The sequence below is a fragment of the Aspergillus puulaauensis genome, chromosome 4 (assembly GCF_016861865.1).
Source record: "Aspergillus puulaauensis MK2 DNA, chromosome 4, nearly complete sequence".
In the NCBI taxonomy this organism is placed as follows: Eukaryota; Fungi; Ascomycota; class Eurotiomycetes; order Eurotiales; family Aspergillaceae; genus Aspergillus; species Aspergillus puulaauensis.
Window position 1 is genome coordinate 836,909 of NC_054860.1, and position 19,803 is coordinate 856,711.

General features: G+C 52.0%; 8 protein-coding genes across 8 annotated transcripts; 4 read left to right on the plus strand and 4 right to left on the minus strand.

The window, feature by feature from the left end:
• Positions 1-175: 175 nt before the first annotated feature.
• Positions 176-1,517, minus strand: APUU_40354A (MCT family MFS transporter; the record flags this gene model as incomplete). Its single annotated transcript, XM_041703416.1, has 2 exons — positions 176-1,280; positions 1,327-1,517. The coding sequence occupies 2 exons, from the start codon at positions 1,515-1,517 to the stop codon at positions 176-178; spliced, it is 1,296 nt and encodes a 431-aa protein (XP_041556104.1).
• Positions 1,518-2,622: 1,105 nt separating this feature from the next.
• Positions 2,623-3,652, minus strand: APUU_40355A (uncharacterized protein; the record flags this gene model as incomplete). The annotated part of the gene is made up of 2 exons (XM_041703417.1): positions 2,623-3,460; positions 3,513-3,652. The coding sequence occupies 2 exons, from the start codon at positions 3,650-3,652 to the stop codon at positions 2,623-2,625; spliced, it is 978 nt and encodes a 325-aa protein (XP_041556105.1).
• Positions 3,653-5,606: 1,954 nt separating this feature from the next.
• APUU_40356S (flavin-containing monooxygenase) lies at positions 5,607-7,284 on the plus strand (the record flags this gene model as incomplete). Its single annotated transcript, XM_041703419.1, has 2 exons — positions 5,607-7,106; positions 7,156-7,284. The coding sequence occupies 2 exons, from the start codon at positions 5,607-5,609 to the stop codon at positions 7,282-7,284; spliced, it is 1,629 nt and encodes a 542-aa protein (XP_041556106.1).
• A 208-nt stretch (positions 7,285-7,492) lies between these two features.
• APUU_40357A (Zn(II)2Cys6 transcription factor) lies at positions 7,493-10,131 on the minus strand (the record flags this gene model as incomplete). Its single annotated transcript, XM_041703420.1, has 8 exons — positions 7,493-8,097; positions 8,172-8,352; positions 8,410-8,585; positions 8,642-8,912; positions 8,966-9,513; positions 9,565-9,833; positions 9,881-10,003; positions 10,067-10,131. 8 exons carry the CDS (start codon positions 10,129-10,131, stop codon positions 7,493-7,495), a joined length of 2,238 nt encoding a protein of 745 aa, XP_041556107.1.
• Positions 10,132-11,182: 1,051 nt separating this feature from the next.
• APUU_40358S (uncharacterized protein) lies at positions 11,183-12,950 on the plus strand (the record flags this gene model as incomplete). The annotated part of the gene is made up of 2 exons (XM_041703421.1): positions 11,183-11,652; positions 11,765-12,950. The coding sequence occupies 2 exons, from the start codon at positions 11,183-11,185 to the stop codon at positions 12,948-12,950; spliced, it is 1,656 nt and encodes a 551-aa protein (XP_041556108.1).
• A 158-nt stretch (positions 12,951-13,108) lies between these two features.
• Positions 13,109-14,239, minus strand: APUU_40359A (mandelate racemase/muconate lactonizing enzyme family protein; the record flags this gene model as incomplete). Its single annotated transcript, XM_041703422.1, has 1 exon — positions 13,109-14,239. The coding sequence occupies one exon, from the start codon at positions 14,237-14,239 to the stop codon at positions 13,109-13,111; it is 1,131 nt and encodes a 376-aa protein (XP_041556109.1).
• A 430-nt stretch (positions 14,240-14,669) lies between these two features.
• On the plus strand, positions 14,670-15,768 carry APUU_40360S (zinc-dependent alcohol dehydrogenase family protein; the record flags this gene model as incomplete). The annotated part of the gene is made up of 2 exons (XM_041703423.1): positions 14,670-15,180; positions 15,242-15,768. 2 exons carry the CDS (start codon positions 14,670-14,672, stop codon positions 15,766-15,768), a joined length of 1,038 nt encoding a protein of 345 aa, XP_041556110.1.
• A 2,366-nt stretch (positions 15,769-18,134) lies between these two features.
• On the plus strand, positions 18,135-19,614 carry APUU_40361S (Zn(II)2Cys6 transcription factor domain-containing protein; the record flags this gene model as incomplete). Its single annotated transcript, XM_041703424.1, has 4 exons — positions 18,135-18,191; positions 18,245-18,703; positions 18,761-18,895; positions 18,952-19,614. 4 exons carry the CDS (start codon positions 18,135-18,137, stop codon positions 19,612-19,614), a joined length of 1,314 nt encoding a protein of 437 aa, XP_041556111.1.
• Positions 19,615-19,803: the final 189 nt, after the last annotated feature.

Genomic DNA, 19,803 nt, shown 5'->3' on the forward strand with positions numbered 1-19,803 from the left:
CTGCAGTGGAAAGGTAAAGTGGAATCAAGAAGTGGAATTTGTATTACTATCAGCTATTATAACATGTTATAACGTCGTAACTCCCATAGTCCCTCAGTATCAATCAACATACTGGAGTAATATATTAATTATAACAGACCCGCTGCAAGATACGAGCAACCCAGACCAGGCTGAATCACCCCCTAGACAAAAGCGCAAGACCGCTCAGTGGCTTAACGGCAAAGAAAACAAAAAGGCCTCCGATCAACGAGGCCAGGCCTGAAAATATCGAAATTGCATCATAGCCCAGTTTCGTATCATTCAATGCGCCGCTGATGGGAGGTCCAATCAACCCCGAGATCGAAATAAAGGCCATTCCCATACCCATGTATGTGCCGATATTTTTTGCTTCCTTGGTGCACGATGTGAGAGCAACGGTTGAACCAGAGATGATCGCCCCGGAAAAGAATCCAAATAACGCGGTGAAGACGATAACCCCGGCATTGCCCACTACCCGCTGCCAGCACAATGTGAGTACACCCGTGGTTATTCCAGCACCGGCAAAAGTATTGAGCCTGCCGAATTTATCGGATAGGACTGCAGGGATGATACGCCCAGGGAACGAGGCGGCATTGAGGATGGCGCTGAGATAAAAGGCAAGCGTCGGACTCATTCCCTGGGCAATCCCGTATGATGGAAGATAGAAGAGTGGGGGATAAAGCCCGAGGAAAGTGAACCATGCACCTATAACAAGAGAGGTATAGTGCAACTCTTTAAATGCTTGCGGCAGTAAGAAGTTGCTCTTCCGCGGGGGCACCCGGGCCCTAACCAGAGGGCAGGAAACGGCCAGGACACCCAGAATGAGGAAGGCTTCTATGCGAACAGACCACCCAAAGCCGAGATTAGTCTTGGTGAGCATCCTATTCAAAGCAATCGGAAGTATAACGCCGCCAATGGATGACCCTGCAACAGCGATACCCATGGCCGTGCCGCGCTTCTTGTTGAAGTACTGGGGTGTTGCTGCCATAGCAGGTGACATAATGAGACCCTGCGAGACACCGCCGAGAACGCCCTGTGCAAGCATGAACTGGTAGTATTCCTTGCACAGGCTTGTCATGAAGATCGTAAACACGAATACAAGCGTCGGCGGGTAGATGACCTTCGCGCCATATCGATCGAAGAGTGGGCCACCGACGAGGGAGGATCCGAAAAGAAAGAACGACTGGAGGGAGCCGATCCAGGAAATCGCGGAGGCAGACTCGTCATGGAGCTGGTGAGTATGGTAGTATGCCTGGTAAACACTTCGAATTGTTAGTTGCGTGCCGAAAGCAGACTTTGTATACATACCCCCATGAGTTCACGTAGCCCAGAGTGGAAAACATGATTCCAGCAGTGCCAAAGGCCACTCCCCAGGCTCTCACACCTCCATCCGGATATTCAGGAGCTCTAGACTCGTCGTTTACCGTGACTTCAGGCGGGTCCTTTTCAGGAAGCGACTGCGAGGACTCGGGTATGTCCACGGGTGGATGGCTCGACATGATTGATCTGGACGTGAACCTGAAGCTGTGAAATCCGCTGCAGAGTAAGGTCACCAAGGCGAGAAGGAAACAGCTTTAATGCAGTGTATTCCGAGGAAAGTGACCGCAGAGAGAAAGAGCAGGGCTGTAAAGTCCGACGCCGACCCAAAAGCCCGTCCCGGCACATTCCCAAAGGGGCTTAAACCCGGCCCTCAATACGAGCTTCAGACAAAGAGAACTGAGCGTCTTCCCTGCAACACTTTGCATCAAGCCTTTAAATCACGACCGGGTTGCCGGTTTCGGGACTTGTTTACGCTTGGGCGCTGCTCTCGCGTCTTGGGCGCGATTGTGGCCTATCGACGATTGGACAAACCCTTGTCTGAGCGCTTGACACGAGATGTCAATCTCCAGCTGGCTGTGTGATAGGGCAGGGCTGGCCTGCATAAGGTTATGCAACACGCATTTTACCGTCTCATGACTCATCCCAGGCAGCAGGCATCGTTTCTGCTGGAAGAGATAATATAAATAAACTTCATTTACGATGGCCTGCTGTATAACACCGGCGCCACCCGGCGGATGAACCAAGTTTTGGTCTGCCGTTGGACGTCCATGCTTGATAATTTTGCATGTGATTCTGGCCAACGTGACGCTGACATGACTTGCGGTGGTAGGGAATCTCCTTCGCAGACCCCAGGCTGCCATATCACCAGTGTAACCTTTCCAACCGGAGCATGGTGGCTTAATTTGATGGCTGAGCTGTCACCACTCCTGAACTTACGGTATCGGACAGACATACCCCAAATTGCCAGGGAGTACAGTTTATAAAGTCATTCATGGTACCAGCTACACAGACGCCTAGCCTAGAGCTGCTACATGACAAATTTGGATGCAATTAGAAATGCGGGAACGTCTGATAAACATTTTGTTATTCCGGGTTTACGCTCCCGTACAAATATGTCTTCCCTAATAGCCGTGGAGACTGCTTTCCTGTCTCGCCCTATCCATAACCTGATTAGACGCTAGACCACTACACCAAAAGACCCTGCAAGGCTGGTGGCTAGCCAGCTATCTCCAGCATATCCTTCCCAACATAACTTTTTGGCTAGTCCGACAGAGGGAAAGAGCATCAGCCCAAGCTCGAACTTCGTGTGATAACCATCGAGTCAGACGATTGAGAGGAACGGGGCTCTGCGTTATCATAAAATGGATAAATTTGCGTCAGAGGCGCCCAGCGATCAAGGACCCTGTACTCGATCTTCACTGGAGGAAAGTCGGGATCCGTATGTTGAGGCTGGGGTATCCAGGGTTCTATAGGTCCCTGCGGCGGGGGGCTTGGAATTACAAACTCGGGTCTGTTATAGATCTCTACAGGGGGCGGCCCACGTCGGACAGCAGCTAGCCTTTCGCTATATGTCTCGGCCATAACCCCTGCGAGGAAGCGATCAAAGTCCACCGCCTTACCAAAGCAATCCAAGAAGCCCTTCTGCGTGAAGAGTGTTTCGTCTTCCTGAAACTGGTTGGTGATAATGCGGGTAAGGTAGATAGGGAGCCAGAAGTCGTTGGATACCGATGGGTAATTCTCAACCACTATGCTGAGAATATCAACCAGCGCAACATGTTTCTCCCACCTTCGCATGTTTGCCTTTGCGTGCCTGCAGAGCTTGTGGAGGCTGTAGAGTTTGGCGACATGGTAGACCTTGACGCTTCGAATGTACTCCAACTGTGCAATCGGGATATCAATAACATCTTCTGGCTCTTCGGTTCGGTAAGCGCCAGTGAATAGGTAGTGAATGATGGTATACCCGATGTCCCCATTTACATAAGGCAGTGTTAGCTGTGCGCCACGATGAGGTAGGACGCGAGTGGCGTATTCAAGGATTCCGGTCCCGTCGAGAAGACATATAGGAATGGCATAAGCACCACTGTCGATATTGATGGCGACTGACGTGCCTATATTGGGACTTCTGGAATGGATCATGTTAGCATAGGCTTTAGTCGTAGATAGTCAAATTATACCTTCGTTGAGGCAGTGCTTCGTCTGCCATGGAATCCCCGGACTCATAACTGGCCACGGGGGGATCAGGACCAGCACCACCACCCTCCTCAGGGACACGGCCCCTGAATGCTAAAGGCTGGCTAAATGGCCAAGCCGACATTGAGCTATTTTTTGTTCTCTCCTATACCGGGAATAGCCGTGTTTAACCCAGGCAGATAATGAGTATAGATGGGACAGGAGGGGAGAATTCTGTCAGGTCAGCTTTGATCAACGTACGACCCGGCCTACTTATGATGGGCAGCTCGAGGGTAAGCTTTGCATTAAAGAGATTGGCATAATAATGACGCAACGACTAGCAGGAGGAACGTTTATATGCTAATAAACCACGAACCTAGAACTGGAGTGCCGTTAAGGTATTGGACAGGCGCAAAGTCTAACACAAACCCTGTGGCTTCGTATGGGTGGGATGACGATGTCAGGCCGGAAAAACTGGGAGAGGATCATATTATGACCAACTGATTTAGTATGAGATGAGTTAGTGTATTTGACATTGATGATTGAGACGTATACAATATAGTGAAGGCAGGTGCCACCCCCTCGGTCCTTCCTAAACAACCCAGTTCCAATAGCCTTTACAACTGGGAAGGTGCAACTAATGTTAATACAAGGACAGGAAGGTGCAACCGGTATTAAAACAGGATTAGGAAAGTGCGAACTATAAATGGCCGTTCTTTCCTTATCCTTCAGCTACGTGCTGGAAGATTCTATGATAAGGAAGGTGCAGCCAAGTAAAGCATAGATATGGCAGGCACGACTTCTGCTTTCATGTGTTTCGACCAGGCCATGAAGATAATGGAGAAAAGAATTAGATCATTTTAATATAGATCCTTGGCATTCTTCTGGTCGTCAATGTTCATATTTCTTCTCTTCGCCTAAGACCCTAACATATACCAGTTCGCAGGCATACTCGCAAACAGACCACCTTGGCAGTGCTCAGGTTGGCAACTTAGCATCAAAGTTCATCAACCCATCCCATTAGTCGGCGTCTATTCCGGTAGCACGTACGTATGTAATAGCCCTGGTCCAAAGACACATGGCCAGGGGTCCATCTGGTGGTGGTCGTAGCAGCGACTTGTTTCCACGAACTGGTCGATGCTTTTCGAAGTCCACTACACTTACAGCCGACTCACTACTGTATTTACTACATCCAAGACAATTCCATTGTGTAGACAGCGCACTGCTGAATTCGGCTCTCGTGCCATGTGCTGGTTACTTTGCCCCCCCTCTGCCACGTCAAGGAACTAGTTGAGAAGCGAACAAGCTGCTTCCAATCTACTTACGCCTTGCTTGATGGGGGCCTCCGCGTTGTGCATAATCTGCACAATGCCTATGCTAAGTATGTGCGGAGAAGACCGTCGTCTGCGCCAGAGCCCTGGTCGCGGCAACGTGAAGCCATTTGTCAGAAATCAGGATCGGCTGGTGGCCAACTGTCATATGGCCCATATTCAGGGTTCTTGATGCAGCCTGCCACATTCGGGCTGAGGCCAGGGTGCTAATATCAAGTTTCAGACATGGATGTATTCATGGCACAGGCACAGCTTTCCGAGCGCCCCGATGATTTGCAGATTGGGGAGAATAGTACGATCTAGAGCCAATTGTTTTGTGCAGATGACACGTCTCCCTGGTCACTTTTGGAGTCGTACTTTGACCCTGGAGGCGGGGCATTTGCTTCGCGAGAAGCATTAGGGATTTTATGACAAGGGATCTGCTCCGTGGTAGCTCTCATCTTAGTAGCTGCAATCGTATGCATGTACTAATTGGATATCAACAATCCATATTATGTCTAGGCGTTAACAATTTTGATATGAACGCAAGCTCTAAAGATGCCACTATACATAATGATCCAAGGCCCAGCCCAAAGATATCACAGTGCAGCCATATGACTCTGTAGAAGCCATGCAGCCAAGCCCTACCCCAGGTTCTCCATTCCGTGGTGAAGATGCAATATTTATTACCTGGTGCCTTTCTAAATCAAATCCCAACCCACATTCCTCCCTATCCTACGTTGCTCTGTCTTCATATCCATTCCGCATACTCGATATCAAAACCATACAATGGGTTCCATCTCTCCAAGCCCACCAACCCTCGACGCCCTAATAGTCGGCGCCGGCTTCGGCGGAATCTACCAACTCAAGAACCTCCGCTCCAACAACTACACCGTGAAACTCGTCGACAGCGCCTCCGACTTCGGCGGCGTGTGGTACTGGAACCGGTACCCCGGCGCAAGAGTCGACAGCCCCGTACCGCACTACGAATTCTCAGACCCAGATCTGTGGCACGACTGGTCATTTAAGCAGCGGTTCCCCGGTAGCCAGGAGATAAGGGAGTACTTTGCGTATGTGGACAAGAAGTGGGACTTGAAGAGGGATGTGGAGTTTGATACGGTTATTGTTGGTGCGGTGTTTGATGAGGAGAGGAGTGTTTGGAGGGTTACCAGTAGCAGTGGGAAGGTGTTTGTTGCGAGATATCTGTTGCTGAATACGGGTTTTGCGGCGAAGAGACATATACCTGACTGGAAGGGGATTGGGTCTTTCAAAGGGACATGGATCCATCCTTCATACTGGCCGAAGAAAGAGGACGAGCCGGATCTGCGTGGGAAGAAGGTCGCTGTTATTGGGACTGGGTCTACGGGCGTGCAGCTCGCGCAGGAACTCATCCAGGTGGCGGGTGAATTCGTGCTGTTCCAGAGAACGCCGAATCTGGCTTTACCTATGAAGCAGATCAATTACAACCAGGGCGAGCAGCAGGAAATAGTCCCTAAGGAGTCATATCCGGCCTTGTTCGATGGCCGGCGGGAGAGCTTCCCTGGGTTCGATTACGGCTTCACGCCGCGGTGTACGTTCGATGATACGCCTGAAGAGCGAAAGGAGATGTATGAGGAGCTTTGGAAACATGGAGACTTTCATTACTGGCTTGCTTCGTACCAGGATATGATGTTCAATCAGGAGGCGAACAAAGAGGCCTACGAGTTCTGGAAGAGCAAGGTTCGACCCCGGATTCAGGATCCGAGGTTGAGAGATATCCTCGCTCCAGAGATCCAGCCACATGGGTTTGGGTGTAAGAGGATTTCCCTGGAGAATGGCTTCTACGAGATATTCAACCAGGCCAATGTCTCACTTGTGGACGTCAATGCCACTCCGATACTGGAGGTCACCGAGCGAGGTATCAAGACGACTGAGAAGGAGTGGGAGTTCGATTATATTGTCTTCGCGACTGGCTTTGACGCCGTTACTGGCGGTCTGTTGCAGATGGGTCTTCAGGGGAGAGGTGGCCAGAGTCTGCAAGAGAAGTGGAAGAATGGCACCAAGACGTACCTTGGGATGGCAGTCTCAGGGTTCCCAAACATGTTCTTCACGTATGGTCCACAGGCACCCACTGCCCTGTGTAATGGGCCAACCTGCGCGGAGTATCAGGGAGACTTTATCATTGGGGTCCTGAACCATATGAAGGAACGGGGTCTCGAGCGTATTGAGGCTTCGGCTGACGCCGAGGACGCGTGGGGTGAGGATATCCGGAAGTTTGCCAGCGCTACTTTGCTGCCTGAGACGGATTCAGTGAGTTATCCTCTTGTTTCTTGTCATCTGTCTAATTTGGATTTTATAGTGGTACATGGGAGCGAACATCCCTGGGAAGCTCCGCGAGCCTCTGGTCTACTTTGGGGGTGTCCCGAACTACTATGCGACTCTCGAGAGCTGTCGAAAGGGAGGATATACAGAGTTTCATCAAGTGTAATATGTTTCCCGTATGACACTATATTGGTGTTACATTTATTTTGTTCTCAGAATGTCACTTGCCCTAAACATATACACAAATGAATGGGTTTCCCCATTACACGGGTTGACCATTGGATAGTTTCCATCTTCAATACCTGTAGACATAATCATCTTCTACATATCTAGAAAACCTCATACCATACTCTACATCAATCATAAACAAAGAATCACCCAAAAGACCCAGTCCCATCCCCAGGACCCAGCAAATCCGGCCTAACATCCAACTCCCCAACCGAAATCCCAGGATGATCAATCTGCTCCACGATCGAAAGAAACTCATACGACGAGATTCCAATACTCTCCAGAAACTCAACACTAGCCGGAGCCGGAGCCGAATCCACCGGTTCTACCGAACTGGGATTCGCATGTCCATGTCCGTGGAACAGTGTAGAGGCTGCATTCGACGACGACGACGGAGTCTGGAGTGCAGCCGCAGAAACCAATCCCATCTCAGCAGGCGCATTCGTATTAATATCCACATTTAACTGCGTGGCATCCGGAAGGCCCTGGTCTGACAGGGTCAAAAGACGGAGTCCCTCCTGCTCTACCCGTCTAGCGAATTCCTGAAATAGCCCTTCGATCCGGGTCAGCTCGCGTTTCCGCGCGCCTGCGACCCGGTTTCCGGACAGGACGAGCTCGTCTAGGATTTCGTGGGCGGCGCGGCTGTATGCCCGGTCTGTATCTGCGCTCGAGGGAAAGAAGAGTGCGTTGGAGAGGGTTAGGTATAGAGCGGCGGCGTAGGTCATTTCGAGGTCGAAGGGGAGGAATGTTTCTACGTATACAAGTTGGTGTCAGCAAATGTAATTTAAACCAGTGCAGCTGTGTTAGTGAAAGAGGTGTACTCACCAAGCAGGCCGTTTTCATCGCCGATTATCTGGAGTGTCTTCTCGGCGGACTTGATGCCGGTGGAAATCAGGGATTTGGGGAGAGCTAGGAATTTCTGCCAGTCTTCTTCTGCTCGGCCCAGTTTCTCTAGGCGTTCTTTGAGGACGGATAGAAGGAGTGGTCTTGTAGCTGCTATAACGCACTAGGAATGGGTTAGGATAGGGCTCGATAGGCATTGGATGGAAGGGCAGTGACATACCTGGTGGTATTGAAGAATCGTGTGTCGCATCTCTTTGGGTACATTGTCTCTAGACCCATGGAAATTGACATTGATCATATTTTCGATTTCCTCTGCGTATTTGGCCATTGTCTCTAAGATCCCGCGAGTTATGTCTAGGAACGTGGCAAGTGGCGTCTTTTCGGTTTTGTATATGGCTGCATTGTTGAAACATTGTTAGCTGGAGACCAGAGGAAAGTAAAGCTGTACATACTGCCGATAATAAATGAAAACATCCGCGTTATTCTCACTTGAAGGCTGAATGTCATGTTCTGCAGATTCGAGGCCAGCGGGTTTATCAAGGTCGTTATGTCGCTGTCTTGTAGGGTAACTGGGAGGCCTAAGGATGGAGAGAAGTGACGGTCGAGGATATATAGAGACCACCAGAGGTTACGGCATCGGGCCACAGTTGTAGCCCCGAGAACTTCCTCCGGAAGCTGGGTATGCATTCCTTCCAGCTGGGCGATTCGTATTGCATGGCCAACCTGTTGAATCCTTAGTAAATATGACATCTCCGTGGATAGAGTGATGGACGTACATGTACATGTGATGCCTCTCTGTGGTCAATTGCATACAGATACAGTCCAACCAACGCCAGTGCCTCTATAGCAAGGAGACTATCCTTTCCGGTGGAGATATTTGTTGGCATAGCGGACATGGCGCGCACAAAGTACTTCGACCCAGCGGGGTCCTTTTGGTTCCGCGGCCTCGCAATGAATGCATTTCCAAGTGCAAGGACCATAAGAAACTGAACAAACCAGAATCGAGGTTCCGTCGCATCTGCACTTAGCCGACTATCGTAGAATCTATGGATTTGGGAGACGAATGAGTCTTCCTCGAAGAACCTGTATGCCTGGCCGAGACGGAAGCGGACTATCTGGAAGAGATAGAGAGCGTAATCGAGGGATGGCAGGTCGCTGGTATTGGGAGGGCCTGGGGCTTTTACCTGGTCCCAGACCAGAGGATATATCTCTCCGTCCAAGAACAATTGGGGCAGGCTGTTGGCAGAGTCCGGATGGAGTTTATCGGTCAACATCACGATCAGTCGAGCCGTGAGAGACCACGGCGAGAATGGAGCGAGCCATACTAGCAAAGCCATGTTAGAACGTAAGGGTGTAAATGAGACGACATACTAACTCCACTTTCGCTGTTCCTGGCCGGCATTCTTGAAGACCGTTGTGGGAAGCGTGAAAGGGCTTGTCCAGATATTGCAGGACAGCTCGGCAGCAGGTGGAACTGGCGACCCTTCGGGCCTGGGGCCGAGAAGCTCTTCAGCAGCTCCAGACTCGTTTACAGGATGGCTTGTTCCAGTGTCTTCATCGAAACGGAAACACTCTTCTCGAGGGCGTTTGACGCCGGTCGCCCGCTGCCAGTTGTATGCCTGCTTTTGCAGACCGCGAAGATACCTGGTGCTAGTGAGCTTGGTGCCAGGATACGATACAAGTGGACAAACCGTTCAGATACTAGTATCTTGTTATTGCCTTCGGAAAACTGACACTTAAGCAAACGTCGTCGGCAATTGACACAGGGTTCGTCCCCGGAGCACTTGATTTTGCTCTGGCGGCAAGCAGTGCACCTGATAGCAGGTCAGACATTCACGTCACACGTATCCTAAACTCCGAGTGGCAGGCAGGCTTACGCAATCGTCGCCCTCCTTTGTTTCTGATTAGCACTGGGGGGCAGTGCTCGCTGCGCAGGCTGCATTGTGGGCAGACCGCGGGGTTGGGGAAGACCGGTGGCAGCGAAACACCAGGGACATTGCACATTGGACGCAGTCACCCCGCAGATCAAATCGAGTATTCTCTTCCGAGCTCTCCCCGCACTCTGTACGATCCGAGATAAGCATATCCGTTTATCTTTAATTTATCAGGGTTGGGGATCCGAGATGACAGATCCCAGCCGTCTCCCGAGTGGCGGTCGGCTCCAACTCACCACGTCGGAGGCCTCTTTCTGGACAGCTGGAGTGGCTGCAGGCTGCAGGAGTCATCCGTGAATCTGATCCAATTTCCACGTTGTTACGCTATTTTCACTATAGTTAATGCAGCATGTACAGTGACGTCGCGGATCAGGTGACGAGTTAGCCCTAGCCGGTCGGCCTGACAGTATTTACTTTGAGTGCTAGAGCAACTGCAGAGTAGCTGTGAAGACACAGTACAGAGTCTATCATTCACTGCAATTCAGCATCTCAATAACTTCGAGTCCAATTCAGTTGGGTGCCCTCGGAAGGCCCGGGCATCGTCCGCAAACGGCGGGAGAGAAGCCGAGATGTGTGGCGACGCCATCTTGGCAAGGGGAGAAGGCGTTTCCATTGGTTTACAACTGTTTGGGCCTGGATCTGATTGGAATCTCGGATCTGCCGAAGTCTGCGTCTCTCCAATCAGGGCAGTCCCGAGGGGTGACACCGAACTAAAGCGACGCCGTCTGGGGTTTGGCTTTCAGTTTGACTTTTGGGGCTCCATCCCCCCGCCTGCACACCATAACTGTTTCTGAATTTCCGATTCCTTGATTTCGCGTAGCAGATAGAAGGCACGCTAAGCTCTCGCCATATAAAACCCACGTGGGCCCATATCGCTTTCTTTCATCTTCCCAAGCTCTCCAGTCTCAACCCCAAGCGCCCGTCCGATACTCTCTCTCGGTTATCCTACGCATCTACGGTGGACACCCGGATGGCCCGCAAGCAGCAAGACCCGCCTGTCCGTACCTATTCCTAAGTCAATAGCCCCGTCAGCCCAAGCAACACCCCACCCACTCGGAAATGGAGCCCCTGAAGGAGAAATCCTCCGATGTAGCCCTCGACCCCGGCACCCCCCATGGCCAAGTCGACGAGATCGACGGCCTCGAGCGCCGCCTCGAAAATAAGCACATCCAGCTCATAGCCATTGGCGGCTCAATCGGCACTGCCCTGTTCATCACCATCGGGAACGGCCTGGCCGCTGGCGGACCCGCCAGCCTGCTCATCGCGTATGTCGTATACTGCTTCGTGCTCGGCTGCATCAATAACTGTATCGCCGAGATGACCGTCCTGCATCCTGTCTCTGGAGGCTTCATCCGCCTCGCTGGGAACTGGGTCGACGACGCACTCGGCTTTATGGTCGGCTGGAACTTCTTCATCTACGAAGCGCTCATGGTGCCGTTTGAGATCACGGCCATTAACTTGACACTGGGGTACTGGAGAGACGATATTCCTGTTGCCGCAGTGTGTGCCGCGTGCATTGTTCTCTATGGGTATATATTCCATGCTGATACACGTCCATGTCTTGCCCAAGACAGACTACGTTCACTGCTCTACTCAGTTCTCGGCTCCTGTAATCGCTGAAAAAAGCTGACACTGTGATAGACTGATTAATATTCTCGCCGTCTCTGCCTTTGGCGAGGCCGAGTTCTGGCTGTCCACAGGAAAGGTCCTCTTGATCTTCATCCTGTTCTTCTTCACCTTCGTCACCATGGTCGGTGGAAACCCTCAGCACGACGCCTATGGCTTCCGGCACTGGAACACCCCAGGGCCCTTTGCAGCATCACGAACCTCTGGTGATCTCGGGCGCTTTGAAGGCTTCCTCGCCTGCGTCTGGTCTGCTGCCTTCTGCATCGTCGGCCCCGAGTACATCTCCATGGCCGCCGCCGAAGCAAAGCACCCGCGCATCTATATCAAAGCCGCCTTCAAGACCATCTACTGGCGCTTCATCCTCTTCTTCGTCATGGGCGCCCTCTGCGTCGGCATCGTCGTGCCCTGGGACAACCCAACCCTCCAGGCCATCCTCAACGGCGAAAGCAACAAGTCCGGCGCCGGCGCATCCCCCTACATCATCGCCATGTCCAACCTAGGCATCGGCGTCCTCCCGCACATCGTCAACGCCCTCCTCGTCAGCTGCATCTTCTCCGCCGGCAATACACTGACATACTGCGCCACCCGCTCCCTCTACGGCCTCGCCCTCGACGGCCGCGCCCCCAAGATCCTCACCAAAACCCGCCGCGGCGTCCCCATCGTCGCCTTCGCAGTCGTCATGTGCTTCCCCTTCCTCTCCTTCCTCCAGATGTCCGAGAACTCCTCCCAGGTCCTCACCTGGCTCGTCTCGCTCGTCACCGCCGGTGCCCTAATCGACTACCTCGTCATCTGCATCACCTACCTCCGCTTCCACGGCGCCTGCAAAGCACAGGGCCTAAACCGCGATTCACTCCCCTACAAGGGCTATTTCCAGCCGTACAGCGCTTATGTGGGGATCTTCGCCATGGTCCTTATCCTGCTGTTCTATGGATATACGGCCTTTGCGCCGTGGAGCGTGGAGAAGTTTTTCCAGAACTATACGATGCAGATTGTAGCGCCGATTCTGTATTTCGGGTGGAAGCTTGTCAAGCGGACGAAGATTCGCAGTCTGAAGGATGTGGATCTTGTTTGGACCAGGCCGGTTGTTGATGCTTATGAGGCGACGACGACGGAGAAGCCTGTTGGGTTCTGGACGGAGATTCTGCAGGCGTTTTATTTGAAGAAGAAGGATAAGACGCCGAGGGAGGTTGTGGATGCTTGATTTCTTTTTATTGATGAGACATGATAAATGCAATTCAGCTTATCACTGATCTGTTGTCTGAATATCTCCCTGCATTTACCTTCTATCGTAAACATGGTCCGCCCTCGTATTGATCCCTATAGTAGACAATCCTCAGCTCCTCTAGACAACTTCTATAATCAATAATAACTAGCCACAGGCTCCCCAAGAACATCCATGCGCACCGTAATCCCCAGTCCAGGCAAAGCCGGCGCTGTAACCCTCCCCCCAACAACCTCAAACGGCCCATCCGCCGTCTTAACCGTAACCATATCGCGATCCTCCAGAACACACCTGAGATTCCTCTCCGGCACCGACTGCGCCATATGCACGATCGCCGCAAACGAGATATCAGACCCCACAGTATCCTGCACACTCATCGTATACCCAGCCGCAAGACACATATCCCTCTGCCTTCGACACCGCGTCAGCCCTCCGTTCTTCGTAATCTTCATCCCAATCCCCTCCACAGCATCGTCCGCAATCATCTGCACAATCGAGACATCCGAGTTCGCAAGTTCGTCGAAATAAATCGGCACGTTCGTTCGGCGCCGCAAGGATACACACTCCCGCCACGTCGCACACGGCGCCTCAAGCACAAAGTCCAGTCCCGCATCACTCGGGAGAAGCCTCAGCATCCGCAACACAGTCTCAACGCTAAGTCCGCAGTTCCCATCAACCAGAAAGAACTCCCCAGGCTGCTTATCCTTCAAACAAGCCGTGATCCGCTGCGCGTCCACCGAAGGATCCCCCCCGTCAATCTTGATCGAGTGGCCCACGTACCCCTTCTCCCTATGGTCCGCAACCCTCCGCCGCATCTCCTCAGGCTCACCAACATAGATAGATGAGATAATGGGGAGTTCCACATCCGTCCGCCCACCCAGCAACTCACAAACAGGCATCCCAACGGCCTTCCCAAAGACGTCCCAGCACGCAATATCAATCGCGGCCTTGGCGGATTCATGGCCGAGCAGCGCCTCGTCCATTGCATCGTTAATGCGGTCCACGCGCCGTGGATCTAGGCCGATGAGCTTTGGTGCGATTTCGGTAATGGCGGCGCGCACCCCGAGCCCATGTGCTGCGATGTAGGTGGACCCGAAGGGGGTGCTTTCGCCCCAGCCTGAGATTCCGGTGTTGGTTGTGATGCGTACGAAGGTTGCGTCGAAGGAGGTGTAGGTGCGGTTGTTGGAGAGGGTGTAGGTGCCGCCTGAGTAGGGGAGGGCTTTTTGGAAGACGTCGATGCGGGCTATGCTTAGGGTTGCGGTGGACATTTTGGGGGTTTGTTTGTATAATGATAAAATAAGTGATGGTGATAATGTTGTTCTAGGGTAGGGCTTTGGTCTTTAATTCCAGGTAGAGGGACTTTATATAGGATCGATTCTATCGATTGTTCGGCCGTGCCGCTAGATCACCGGAATCTCGGGAATGCAATATCTCATTCACCCTCGACAGTCGGGGCGTCCAACCGCGGGGAAACCATGCTGGGCTGCAGGCTGGGCCTGTAATTCACCTTGTTTTCCTGCTTATACAACCAGATGGCGGGGGAGTCGGCATCGAGTCCCGAGCCTGGCATCAATTAGTAAGAAGCGTCCGTCGGCTCTCCCGAATGTTCCCTAGGGCTCTGGTATAAAGTCATGTCGATGCCAGTGACATCTTCATAATTATCATCCATCAGTCTTTCAAATCTACAACACCACCGCCATGTCAACCCCAGTAACCCGCCGCCGCACCTTCCGGCGCACAGACGACTACACCCCGGGCACCCCCAAACTCAAGCCCGTGCAGGAAGCCCTCCCCGCACTCGCTCCAACAGGCGTACTCATCAAAGTCCACGCCGTCGCCCTCAACTACCGCGACGCCAACATCGCCAACGGCGGGAACCCCTGGCCCGTCGTGCCCAATGGCATCCTGTGCAACGATGCAGCCGGTGAAGTCATCGCTGTCGGCGAGAAAGTCACTACCCTAAATCTTGGTGACCGCGCCAGTCCCGTCACCGACACGCAGTTTATTTCAGGACGCGAGGGGAAGCGCTCGTGGCTTGCCGCTGACGAGGATGGCGTTATGGCTGACTATATCATCTTCGACGAGACGCGGCTTTGTCGCATTCCCGACTATCTAGACTGGGTTGAGGCCGCGACTATTCCCTGCGCGGGCGTGACTGCGTGGTCAGCTCTGAAAGGGATGCGGATTGGCGAGACTGTTCTCATTCAAGGTATGTACGGCTTTTTGGCTTTTTGGCTTTCCAGGATAATGCGTAACTAATATCGAACCAGGCACCGGTGGTGTGAGCGTCTTCGCGCTTAAAATCGCCAGAGCGGCAGGTCTCCGCATTATTCTGACCTCGTCGAGCGACACAAAACTACAGCAAATGAAGGACAAGTATCCTGGGATCCTGACTATCAACTACGCAACGACCCCCGACTGGCACCAGGAAGCCCTCAAGCTCACTGGAGGCGAGGGCGTCGACATCGTGGTCGAGAACGGCGGAACAGGATCTCTGGTGAAGAGTCTCAAGTGCACAAAGCGCGGCGGTGTCGTCAGCCAAGTTGGGTACCTGTCGAAGCAAGACCCTAACGATCTGCGGGAGCTCGTTCCCACTCTTATCGATCGCCGAGTTAATCTCAGGGGTATCAATGCCGGATCGAAGTATGATATGGAAGATTTCTGTGCGGCTCTATCGGCGGCGCAGACTCGACTCCATGATCTCATTGATAAGGTCTTCCCATTTGAGCAGGCTGAGGAGGCCGTCGAGTTTGTTTGGCAGGGTAAACAGATTGGCAAAATTGTTCTCCAGCTTTAGTCGTTGTTTACTGTATAGCCATCTAGTTGTACATTGAATTGATATAGACTATAGCTTCTCTTTGAAGCGTATCTTAGCAATAATCGCTAGTAGCGTGGAAGAGGACCGTTTCAGCCTTGCCCATGAGATACGAGCGCAGTAGCGTAACCCTCCACTTAGAATGGAATGGTGAAAGTCGGAGTCGCCGAAAAATCGTCAAGCCATTTCCAATGATAAGGCGCCAAGTTAATCAGCCAAGATTTAAATCTACCAAATCAAGGCGCTAGGGTCCAGGGCTCGAACAGGTCAATTGTCGGAGCTGAAATCCACCCTCAGCCCTACCTCCACCGATTCAGCAGCTCATACGATGGCCACGCCCAAAGGCCAATACTTTTGTCGTTCGGACTGTTCAGCGGGTTCGAGGGACTTATCAATTGGCATGTGGTCACCCAATCCTGCCCATACCCTGCTTGGGCAGCTTGGCACGGCGCCTACCCTCCTGGGCTGGGCTTGGTTCTGGTCGTGGCCGGTCTGCCCCTTACTTGGTTTGACATGCAACTCGGGTCAGGTAGACTGGTCCGTTAGAAATCTCGAGACGTGCAGCAGTCTGCAGAGTCTCGGGCCATGTGGTCTTGACTTTCTCGTAGTGTCTCGCGTATTCATTGAGCCCATTGGACATTGCTAACAGGGAGGATTCCCGACGGGAAAACTAACAAAAGCCACGACACAGGGATGTTACGTGGCATGGGGGATTGTTAAATCTAGTGACTGATTAGAGACAAGATTCCGCCCGAGTAGATGTATGGTATCTCCAGAATTGTGCAATGGGATTCTTGGCTAGACTCGGTGTCGGTACACCGGCGCCCGTAGACGCGAACGTCGGACCCTGATGCGGAGAATTTGGTTGCTATATTTGTCCAAGCCGTCGACACTCCCTGTTTCGTCGACTGGTTGGGGAAATGATTACCATGGGACAGCCATTTTGGGGTCTTCGGATTTTAAGGCGTCCTATGCAGTTTGATTATGCGGAGAGGTGTGATCAACACATTTCACAAGGCCGGCTGAGCATTAGATATCGGCCGATGACGATTGCTTCCACTTGACTCAGAATTTCAGTCAAGCTGGCCAGTAGTTGGGAATGTGAAGAGTGTTCCAAGAAACTCGGCGTGTCGCCGCGAACTCGCGTATACAACATTTCTACGGGGTGACCTAAGTGGCGCTGGCCGAAATAACGTTGTCCGGACCTTGTCCAAGAGAATGACGGGTGTCAAGAGAAACGTGGTGCAAGCAACAATTGGGTTCTGGGCCCAACCCCACCCCGCGGAGGCGCGGACCCGCGGGGATTCCGTATCCCCGGCCTCATGAAGAAGTGCTAGATACTCCGGAGTACAAGTTATGCGTTTCGTACGCAGATTGCAGCTAATGTTCACAAGTGCGAGAGTCTTAGTAGCCCTTGTCCAGGTCGTCTTGCGAGCTTGCAGGAACATATTGCTCGTCGCACCCAGGGATACTGAAAACGCGAATGTTAATAACATGCTACTATTACCGGCTCACCCTGGTAATGTTCTCGCTGAAGAAAAGCGCTGGATGCAGCGAAGGGGGCAGTGCCGCGGCCTTCCCCCAATGATGCACGGGCCAAAAGGACTCCAGCTTAACAGATCTGGTGGTGGGTTTTTCTCGACCCCACCAATCAGGACTGTTTCTAACAAGCCCCTGTCGTCTGTACTCTGGTCTCTGAGAACTGAGTCGACAACCAACCGCTCTGTCACTGTTGGACTGCCGGTTAGCGGTGTCGATCGCTGGGGGCAGGAACCAACGAAGAGGGATGGCTATCTCTGTCGCCCAAGGTTTAAGACACCTGCCAGCATCACAATTTGGCGGATGGGGCCAAAAGCGATTCAAAGAGCCAAAAGCGGATTAGATCATGTTCTGTGGGCGGTGCTGGTGGAAATTGCATTGTGAAGAAAGGGGATGGAGAACCTCGAATCCAATCGATCTCTAGCAGTTGGTGGAGCGTCAGTTATTGATCAGCGATCCAACAATCAACACCGACTGGTGGATGCTTCAACGTTCACTTGAACGGAAGAACGGATATTGACGTCCAAGACTCCATAAATTGGCCCCCATGGAGCTGATTGATCAAATCTCGCCATCATGACCAGCGTGGCTTGGAGCCGCCCATGCAGAAGGTCAGCGCGTTGGCGGCCAAGGATTCCAGCCAAGCAACAAATGATGCAGCGGGCTGCGAAGTTTCTTAATCCTTAAATAATGCCTGCCAGGTGCCAGGTTCCAGGTGTTGTTTCATTTTGTTAGTTTAGTGATGGCTCCACGGTCATCACTTTAAATAGCGACCCCTCTCTCGCTCTGAACCTGAATACACCAGCAATATGCCCGGTGTCCCCTCCAGTCGTGGTTGCGATGCCTGCCGCAGACAAAAAAAGAAGGTACATAGAACCTCGCAGAGACCAACGCTAGAAGACTTGCTGAGTTTGTGTAGTGTGATCAACTCAAACCTGCGTGTACGAGATGCGCTCGTCTCCAAATCCCTTGCGTGGGATCTGGGCAGAGGAGATTCACGTTCAAGGAGGGCTACTCCTCCAAAGATCAGGGAGCTATTATTCTATCGCGCACAACACAAATTCCAAGCAATGACACTTTGGACATTACCAGAGACTTTATAGAAGTCCTGCAAGTGACCGACGTCCGGTACGACGTGACGTGGTACGGCCCGTTTCTCGAGAATCTCCCCCGGCGCATTGGGTCCAGCCCGGCCCTAGACGCGGCGATAGGCGCGGTGACCAGTGCTGTAAAAGCCCTGCGCACGCGGCAAAACTATCCAGACGCAATCGCACGATATGTCAAAGGTTGGAAGGCTCTGAGGACATGTTTGAGTGACCCGGTGCAAACAAAGTCAATACACACTGTGTGTGCCATCTACCTGATGATGATCTGCCAGGTTAGCCACCCTCGGACCCGCAAAGTCAAAAAAAGTCATGGTATCTAACCGTTGCAGAGCTGGGTTGGAACACCAGATGATCATTTTGCAAACCACGGGCAAATCCTGGCGCAAATTCTCAATGCAGCAATCTCCCAAGCCGGGAGAGGGAAGTTCGAAGACAACATGATTGTCACTTTGAGCATGCCAGTGGTATGAGTTGAATACCCATTCCGGTTCTCGTGCATTTTTCTAATCCAAATTCACAGGTCATGCAAAGTATTATCGATCCAAGCGCGCCTCTTGGGTCTTGGTTCTGGGCGATTGCCAAATCATACGAGCCGAGACGGCCAATCCTCAGCAACCATGGCGGCCTCATCCCAAGCCTCCAGTTCTATGTTATGGCCCAGATTACACAATGGCTCCGGGATCCAGGTCTGCACCTCATCGAAATCCATAACGCATATAACCAGCTTCTCGTCGATTGCGTCACAATGCGGTCAGTACTCGACAAGATCGCAGATATGGATCCATCTGGTATCACACAGTCAAGGCTGCATACACGTCCGCAAGCTGCGTATTCAATGCTCATTTGTCTCGCTCTCGTTTTGAACTTGGTGACACGCATCTTCGACCCAAACAGCAGTTCCCTAGCTGATGAGGCAGCCGATTTGATTAACGAAACGATTTGGCTTGCACGACTTGCAGATCGATACAGACCTTTTGGGGTAAGCTTCATGCCCGTTTCGCTTGTGATGGCGTGGACGGCAGCAGAGGATGTGGCTGTGAAGAACCAGGTACAGGATATCCTGGTCGGCTATGAGAGAGACTTTCCTGCGGTGAGATGGGTTCAGACGTGTTTCTGGATGCAGAATAAGTATAGTGAGATGCGACGGTCCCAGTTGGACGCAATCTTTTCGGTTTCATGCTGAGAGGAAAGGATATTTGGTTTGTGTTCCAAGGGGAGTTGGAAGATCATGTGCCTGCTCTTAGCGATTCATTACGCTTCTCTTTTCTGAATGTACGCTTCAGCGAGTCCATTATTATTACTGTTATTAAATCGAATACCATTAATATGTCGAATATTTGGAATACAAAGGAGAAACAATGACCGTTGATTC